Raw genomic sequence first — 9,172 nt, forward strand, 5'->3', positions numbered from 1 at the left:
AAACCAAAACATCTGAGAACAGCGTACAGCTCACACTGGAAGCTCCCTTTCTGAACGCTATGCCAGGGAGCCCACTTCTTCCAGATCCAAACACCTAAGAACTCACAGGGTGAGCTGACAAGTCATGGGCTCCCCAGGTGTACCCGACCAAGCTCAATCCAGTTAAGGCCCTTCCCCTGTGGCATAAGATCTGTCCTATGACAGTACTGGGCAGTGGCATTGTGGAACAGTAGGAGAAATAAGACCCAAGGCCTGTCTACTGCAAAGCTGCTGTAACAGAGCCTCTTGAAGCAGTACCCTGGTCCTTCCCCGGTGGGTCTGCCCACAACCTGGCTTTCTAGTCAGTTAGCCTCCTCTTGGCCAGACCTCAGACCAAACACTTTTCTCATTCACTGGCCACTCATCCTTCTCATACTAGGTACATACACAGTCCAGATGTGCTGAGTTCACAGAGGCAGGAGCTCACTCAGGGCAGGAGCCACACCACCTCCACAGGTGTGGCCATCTTTATCCTTCTGTAGTATGGCTTTCTTAACACTAGCATTCAAGATGCTGAAGATAGCCTGGGCTATAGACATGGTACTACAAACTCCATACACTGAGGCCCAGGGTTTATCTATCTCCTACATGTCCTATGTAAGAGGAAAATCTTGCCAAGAGCAAATAAAGCAAACAAGCCCCTTAACTTCAATGAGCAACTTTCTAAAATCGAAATTAAGTTTTACCCAAAGAACTGATATTAAGAACAGTTTCAGTTAGGGGGCTGGAAAGATGGCTCAGGGTTTAAGAGCACTGACTGCTCTTCCAGGTCCAGAGTTCAGTTAGTTCTCAGCAGCCACATAGTGGCTCACAATCACTTAGAATGAGATCTGGTGCCCTCTTCTGGCCTGCAGGCAGAACACTTTACATAATACAGGAAATTTCAGTTCAATCATTTAACAACACTTGTGTGCCTTGCAATGAAAACTTCAGTTTATTAATTTTCGGTAACAATAATTTAAAAGGTACAAAGGGTCTCATATTACAGAAATATGGAAATATACAATAAAGAAAAATCGGGGGTCAAACTGCTCAAACACAATAGCATCAGCTAGCAAGGAGGCTAGAGACCAATGTGAATTACTCGAGGCAACCAATACGCTTGCTTTCATTGTTTTGGGTTTTAAGACAGCTTCATGTATGTACCCCTAACTAGCCTCAAACTCACTAGGTGAATTCTGGATTTTGTTCCCTAAACACGAAAACAGATCAATGCACAGGAAAGATTAATTCGCACTAGCTGTTAGGTGCATCTACTGTCCACATTTCAGCCTGCAATCTGGACTGAACACACATTAATAGCCCACACAGTACGGTTTCAGATGTTTAGCAGGAATTCACCAGGTAAAGCTGGGCATTGTGGCACAAACCCTAATCCCAGTATTTGGGAGACAGAGATAAGTTTAAGAGGTTGACCTAGTCTGCACAGCAAGTTCTAGGCCTAGTCAGGGTTAATAAGTGGATCAAATTTCAATAGTACCTGTTCACATACTCAACAATCTGCATCTTTTAGGAAAGCTGACTTCAGCCCTGGCTCTACCACTGACAAAAACCAAGACTGGTGCATGGGCTACCACTGGAAATCCTATCTACGAAGCCCTTTCAAGACTCTGCACTAACTAGAAATGGGGCAAAGAATAACTTGAAAAAGAAAATACTGCTTTTCACAAAAATGAAGACTGGGTCTGGGCCAGCCAGCAAGTGTCCCAAATCACGCCGAAGTCTCTAGTGACTCAAAGTTGGAGGTTCTGTGAAGCAGAGATGCTCTGATCTATGGGGTATCACACACACCCTGTACATGATTAGCACCAGCAGGCTAATGCCTAGATTGCACAGGACTGACTTCAACACTGACGGAGCATTTCAATTAATTCACTGAAGAATTAAGCTTGGCAATGCTATTCTTACAAAACACTACTTAGTGCTTGATGTAGAAACCAAATAAAGCAGGCTTTCCCCCTTGACAGTACTATGTTTGTGTGCAAAGTGCTAGTTTTATTTACAAACTTAAGTAAACGCTAGAGTCCGCGGGAAGCAGTGAATGAGGCTGACATCTTTTAAACAGTCTTGTGGCAACATATGCTGAATCCTGCTTGCTGGAGGGTCGCCTCTCATAGAGCCTGGGTCTGTTGGTGCTTGGGGCCAAAGGCTATCACACTACTCCCAGAAGCCAAGGGCAGGATCTCCCCTAAGAATCCCAGTACCTTTAACATCCTTCTTCTAGTGACACAACTAGCAAAAAGGGACCAACTGAGGTAGCTACCCAGTTTTTAGATACCGGTTAACAAATTCAATAACAATTCATGGTGTAGCCAATTGATTGCTTTTGCTGATTTTTTTTTTATGACAAGGGGAGAACAATAATCAGCAAAGAGCAGGCAGTTTACTCAGAAGTCAGCATCCAAGGTAAAAGAATTCTCTGCTGAATTTGACATCACCCCCATCCTCTGATATTCGCCCACTCGCTTCTCAAAGAAGTTTGTCTTCCCTTCTAGTGAAATATTTTCCATGAAGTCAAACGGATTTTCTACTTTGAAAATCTAAAAAAGTCACAGCAAGATATAAGTGTTAAAAACAAATTTTTAAAAAAAAGAGGGTGTCGGGGGTGGGTGGGTGGCAGGCCATGAATAACACTTTACCTTGCTGAACCCTAGCTCCAGCATAAGCCTGTCCGCCACGAATTCGATGTACTGCTTCATCAGGGTGCAGTTCATCCCGATGAGCTTCACAGGCAGGGCCTCCGTGAGGAACTCCTAGAGGCCAAGCAAAGCTTCTGAGCACCCAAGTCCAAGGACCGCCCACCCTTTCGACAAGTGTGAGAGTAACCCACACACATCACCCACCTGCTCTATCCTCACTGCGTTGATAATGATTTCTTGTACTCTTTGCTCCGAAGGCTTGTGTACCAGGTGCCTGAACATCAGGCAGGCAAAGTCACAGTGTAAACCCTAGAATGGAAAATTCAAGGTTGCTGTGAGGCCAAACATTCTTAACGCTCACATGTGTGGATTAAAAAGGCTTTATCCATCTTTGTGATCTCAAGCAACTTGTCTGGCCACAGAGCACTTGGCTTGTCCAAAGGAAGGTATTTAAGCCTGGCATGGTAGTATACACATGCATGATCACCCATGAGTTTGAGGCCAGTTTGGCCTACATTTTTCAGGTCAGCCAGGCTACAGACTGCCAAAAACAAAAACAAAAAAAACAAACAAAAAACAAAAAACCAAACAAACAAACAAACAAAAAACAAACAAAAAAAACCAAAAAAACAAAAAGCAAGGAAAATAAAACAGGTGGCTTAGGCATGGTGGTGCACGCCTTTAATCCCAGCACTCGGGAGGCAGAGGAAGGCAGATCTCTGAGTTGAGGCCAGCCTGAACCACGGCTGCAATACAGAAAAACCCTGTCTTGAAAGTCAGAAACCAAAAGAAAGCAGGAGCAGGTGTTTAACTGCCAATTATTATACCAAGGAATAGGCTATCCCAACTCTAGGTCCTCAAAGATGCCTGCCACCTACTATACCCTTCTGATACCCAAAGAGGCTTATCTTTGTTCAAGCATCTCCACAGCCTCACACTCCAGTTCTTCTTTTTTTGGTTTTTCGAGACAGGGTTTCTCTGCAGCTTTTTTAGAGCCTGTCCTGGAACTAGCTCTTGTAGACCAGGCTGGCCTCGAACTCACAGAGATCCGCCTGCCTCTGCCTCCCGAGTGCTGGGATTAAAGGCGTGCGCCACCACCGCCCGGCCACACTCCAGTTCTTAAAAAGGAGGGGGAATTTTCAGATACTCAGGAACCGATATGATTTCAAATGAAGTAGACCAGTGACTCTTAGCACATGGCACCCCACTAAGTCTCAGGGCTCATCTTCCTACACAGGAAGATAATCACCTGCCCTGCCCACTGGGTTTTGGGAGTAGTGGGGTTCCTGCTCCTTGCATTTCAGATTGGACAAACTATTAAGTACAGACACACAAAGACACAAAGGTTCACTTATGACATCCTAAAAATCCCATTCAGAGCTTTCAACTTATGCACTCAAGCCTACGGGATAATAGGAATATATACTAAGAATACGAGTAGTTTCAACACATCACTTGAGGTATTTTACTCCTTGTGTATGACTCCTATGTGTATGACTGAACTCACCCATTAATGTGCACATGGAGCCAGGAATGTGGCTCAGTGGCAAAGTACTTGCCTAGTAAGCGTAAGAACCTGAGTTGGATCCCCAAGACTTAGACGGCTCAGCAGTCACAAGGAGCCTGGTTCAGTTCCCAGCACCCACATGGTGGTTTGCAACCACCTGTATGTAACTCCAGGGGGGCACCCCACTCCCTTTTGTCCTCTGGTAGGCAATAAAATGCTCACTTTCTTTGAAAGTGGCTATGCCTCATTTCTCAAATCCCTGTCTGTACACAGGTATTTCAGACTCACCTCATCTCTGCTAATAAGCTCGTTGGAAAATGTAAGGCCAGGCATCAGTCCCCGTTTCTTGAGCCAGAATATTGACGCAAAAGAGCCAGAGAAGAAGATCCCTTCCACAGCAGCAAAGGCCACAACTCGTTCTCCGTAGGTAGCCTCTTTGTCCCCAATCCAACGCAGGGCCCAGTCGGCCTTCTTTTTCACACAAGGCATTGTCTCAATAGCATTGAAGAGATATTCCCTGCAGACAGAAGTACACCATGAACCAGGACACCACAGACCCCTGGCAGCACGACAGCTTGTAGTGGGGGCCAGATTAGTTCTGTTCCACATCAGCTTTCCATCCTGATGACATCTCATCACCCTAACCCTGACTTTCTACCCTCTACCTCCATAGCATAAAAGCCTTCTTTTTTGGTTTTTCGAGACAGGGTTTCGCTGTAGCTTTAGAGGCTGTCCTGGAACTAGCTCTTGTAGACCAGACTGGCCTCGAACTCAGAGATGTGCCACCACCATTATTTTTCTCTAATCCCCTAATGTAGAGTAACATTTTACCAAACTGGTCTAAAGTTAATCTTTTACCTCAGTACTGTCAAGAGTATGTAATTCCCCTCATTTTCACTTCATTTTCTATAATCATTTGCAGCCACATTTTTATATTTATTTACTTAATGTATGTGAGTGCTCTATCTCCATGTAGGCCTGCATACCCAAAGAGGGCATTTAAGATATAGACTATAGACGGCTGTGAGCCACATTTGGTTGCTAGGAATTTAACTCAGGTTTTCTGGAAGAGTAGCCAGCACTCTTAGCTGCTGAGCTATCATCTCTCCAGCCCAGTAGCCACATCTTTTTTTTTTTAATATTTATTTATTTATTTATTTATTTATTTGGTTGGTTGTTTATTATCCCATTATGAATGGTTGTGAGCCACCATGTGGTTGCTGGGAATTGAACTCAGGACTTTTGGAAGAGCAGGCAATGCTCTTAACCTCTGAGCCACCTCTCCAACCCCAGTAGCCACATCTTTATTTTTTTTTATGTATGAGTGTTTTGCCTCAATGTGTCTTTGCACCATGTGTGCAGTACCTGTGGAGGCCAGAAGGGGGCATATATGCCCCCCCCCCCCCCCCCCCCCCCCCCCCCCCCCCCCCCCGCCCCGTAACTGGAGTTAAACGGGTTATGAGCTGCCCCAACCTGTATGGGGGTTAGGAACCAAAACTAGGTCCTTTGAAAGAGCCATAAGTGCGCTTAACTACTGAGTCATCTCTCCAGGCCCTGGTTTGTTGTTTGGTTTTAGACACATTATCTCATCTGGCCAGACCTTGAACAATGGCAATGCTGCTTCTGGTCTCTGGGGTGCTGGGATTACAGACATGAGCTACAACACACTTGATTTTTCATTCAGCAAGTAATAAAGTGAATTTGGGTCCTTTGCTCAAAGCAGTCAGGACTAAGGGCCCTAGAAGTATCTATAGTCTTATAGTCAGTCTGCCTGTTCGCCCTGTGAACAAAAATACTTGAAACAAAATAGTAAGTTAGTGAGTCCTGGGTATCTTAGCATACACACCACGTGGATACTCACCTCTCTTTGGAATCTTTAATGTAAGTGTCGATGAGGAGACTGTACATTTCAGAATGTATGTTTTCCATGGCAATTTGGAAGCCATAGAAACAGCGGGCCTCTGTAACCTGAACTTCTTGGCTAAAGCGCTCCACCTAGTGGTAATGAAATAAACCAAAGTTAAACCTGAAAAACTACTGGTTGCACCACCTCACCTTTGAGCATACTAAGATTAATCCCAGCCCTGAGGCACCCTCCTCAAGCAGGAATCTTTGAGGCCATCTTGGTCGGCTTACTGAGTTCCAGGCCAGCCAGGATTACAGTGAGAATTTGTTTCAAAAATATAAGAAAAACAAAAACTAGAAACAAGTTTGCTCCTATATATTGTAATAGAGATCTTCATGATGCTGCAATAAAGCATATTATTTTATGTCATATGCTCAATCTACCACCAGGAAATAAAGTACTCTTATTTTTCTGGTCTAACAAAACTGTTAATTTTGTTTTGAGACAGGGTTTCTCTGTGTAACAGTCCTGGAACTCACTCACTTTGTAGACCTGTGTGGCCTTGAACTCACAGAAATCTGCCTGTTTCTGGGCCTGAGCCAGCACTGCCCAGCTAAAACTGTTTTTTTAATGTCCATAGGTGTTTTTGCCTGCATGTATGTCTGTACACCAGAAAAGGGAGTCAGATCCAATGTTAATTGAGTTACAGCAAGTAACTCAACCTCTGAGCCACTCTCCAGGCCCTGCAGGGCTTAACATCTCATTCATTCTCTTTTAATTAATCCATTTACAATGAAAAGAAATATGCAACCAAATTATACAAAGCCACAAAAAGATAAGTGTGGTAGCTACAAAGAGAAACCTTACCGCTGCAACTTGGCAGAGGAAAAATTAAGATGAATGCTAACATATATCCATAGTTCTTAAAGATTTTACTTGTGTATGGCTTTGAATGGATACGTGTACGTGTACAGGCATGTCCCAAGGACGCCAGTGTGAGCTGTCAGATGCCCTGGAGCTGGAATCACTAGCAGATGTGAAGTGAAGCCACCCAGAACAGAACTTGGGTCTTCTGCACAGGCAGGAAGTGTGTTAACCACCGAGTGGAGCCACCTCTCCAGCCCCCATTCACAGAAGATAAAGTCACACACCAGTCCTATCTCTAAGCGAACTACAGCTACGCCATGCAGACTCACCAGGTTTTCATTGACTATGCCATCACTGGCCGCAAAAAAAGCCAGGACGTGAGATATAAAATGTCTCTCGTCCGGTTTCAGCGCTTCCCAGTGTTGAATATCCTTGGAAAGGTCCACCTCCTCAGCCGTCCAGAAGGAGGCCTCGGCTTTCTTGTACATCTGCCAGATATCATGGTATTCGATGGGAAAGACAACGAAGCGGCGGGGATTTTCTCTCAGTAAGGGCTCATCCTCAACGCTGGGCTTAGTAGATTCTTTACTTTCCTGTTGGGTGAGAGAAACAACCACCGCCAAAATGTTAGTCGAACCAGACGAACTTTCTAGTGTCTCTCATCAGATCTGGTACTTCCACTGGCTGGCAGTTCCGTGTGGCTCGCTGTCACATTGCATGCTATTGTGACCCTCCTAACGAGGAAACCCTGATAGGTAGGCCGACCCAAGTAAGGCATCCTAAGGAGACATTTTGGCGGGAATCTGGAGAGGCTGAGGCAGACAGCTGGGACAATGCAACTTTGGCGCCAACAGCGGCGGACGCCCCGCCCCCTGCCGGCAGCTCCATGGACCACTCACCCACCTGAGCCTCCCTCACCGGGTCACTCACCGGTTCGGCCGGGTCCAGGAGGATTCTCCTCGCAGCCTTGCTTGCCAGGATGCGGGTCCCGCTGAGACTCGGGGGCTGCAGGGACACAGGCGTGCGTGAGCGACGTTGGGAGCCCTCCACCCTCCCGGGTCCGGGACCCACACCTTCCCTGCCAGCTGCGTCCCCCTCCTCAAGTCCGCCGCGCTCACCGTGTTCTCCTTCTCGGACAGGTTGAGTCGCTTCAGCGGCGACACCCTCAGCTGCTGCTGGTCGGTGATGGTGGCGAGCGGGACGCGGGCGGAGAGCATGGCGAGCGAGGGCAGCGGCCGAGGCGACGGAGAAGGCGGCGGAACGGCTAGAACCCGGAGCACGGGCGACCGCCAGCCTCAGCACCTTTTAAAAGGCCCGCGGAGGGGGCGGGCCCGCGCTTCCCATTGGCTGGAGCGTGGGCGCTGGAGTTGCGCCGTCCGCTCTTCCGCACAAAGACGACCTCCACGGAGTCTGCGCCGAACCCGGGAGCGCGCGGGCGCTCGGGGTCCCGGAACCGTTTCGGGTGGCGGGAGGCTCGGCTCTGGGCGAGCACCCGGGTTGGGGGGCGCGGGGCGTTGCCGCCGAGGTTGGTGCCACGTCTTGGCGAGACGCTGCCGGCCTTTGGGCCGCGTCGCCTGCGCTGTCTTTGCGTCCCTGCTATGGGGGTGCGGGGGATCCAGCTAGGACCGAGTAGCCTGGGGAGGGGGTACTGCCGAGCCCGGCAACTTTCGGGGTCCCCAGTTAGGAGACTGGTAACCGCACCCACCCCGAGGGATTAGCAGAAGGGAGGTCTTTAAACGAGGGTTCGCGTAAAGAAGGCGATCGGTGTAAGCCTTCAGATTCACTAAAGGGGTACGGAGACGGCCTTAGATGTACTGTCAGCCCCTTGTCCCCCGTTTCCCGCTTGTTTTAAAAGTCGCATTTTTTTTCCAGGAAGTTCAGAGGATGATTACGCGCCACACATTGGTTTTACGACTCACTGGCCTTCCAGTTGTCGGAAGATGAATTTGAAAATTCCTGCGGTGAGGGTGGAGACAGGAACTCCCGCTTTCGTCTGGTGGCTTTCTGCTTCGCCCTGGGGAGGGGCACCGAGATGCCAGAGATAAGTGCGGGAAAGGAACGCTGAGATCCCGGGGAGAAACGTGGAACCTGGGAATGCTTCGCTCTGCTTGTGTCACTAGCGTGCCCTGAGCTCTCTCGGTGTAGAGGAGAAAAAAAAAAATCACTGAACGCCAAGTGGCAGCTCGAACTTCAGGCCGGCAGCCCTGTTACTGCCTCACCCAGCAGCTCTTTGTAGTTCCTAAGACATAAATAAACTGAATTGTCGGCTTCACT

The 9,172-nt window shown here is 47.8% G+C and overlaps 1 protein-coding gene across 1 annotated transcript; it reads right to left on the reverse strand.

Annotated features, from left to right (window-relative positions):
• Positions 1–996: 996 nt before the first annotated feature.
• Rrm2 (ribonucleotide reductase regulatory subunit M2) lies at positions 997–8,157 on the reverse strand. The gene is made up of 8 exons (XM_038319743.2): positions 8,017–8,157; positions 7,829–7,903; positions 7,228–7,491; positions 6,047–6,180; positions 4,474–4,702; positions 2,883–2,987; positions 2,679–2,792; positions 997–2,579 (listed from the first exon to the last, which is right to left on the reverse strand). Exons 1-8 carry the CDS (start codon positions 8,113–8,115, stop codon positions 2,427–2,429), a joined length of 1,173 nt encoding a protein of 390 aa, XP_038175671.1. The 5' UTR covers positions 8,116–8,157; the 3' UTR covers positions 997–2,426.
• Positions 8,158–9,172: the final 1,015 nt, after the last annotated feature.

This window comes from Arvicola amphibius, chromosome 2 (genome assembly GCF_903992535.2).
Source record: "Arvicola amphibius chromosome 2, mArvAmp1.2, whole genome shotgun sequence".
In the NCBI taxonomy this organism is placed as follows: Eukaryota; Metazoa; Chordata; class Mammalia; order Rodentia; family Cricetidae; genus Arvicola; species Arvicola amphibius.

Excerpts from the sequence above, each read along its gene's own strand:
- Rrm2 (XM_038319743.2), bottom strand. The coding sequence starts at position 8,115 with ATGCTCTCCGCCCGCGTCCCGCTCGCCACCATCACCGACCAGCAGCAG. Across the intron at positions 7,492-7,828 it reads TCCTGGACCCGGCCGAACCG|GAAAGTAAAGAATCTACTAA; the intron begins GTGAGTGACCCG and ends CTCACCCAACAG. Across the intron at positions 4,703-6,046 it reads ATTAAAGATTCCAAAGAGAG|GGAATATCTCTTCAATGCTA; the intron begins GTGAGTATCCAC and ends TTCTGTCTGCAG.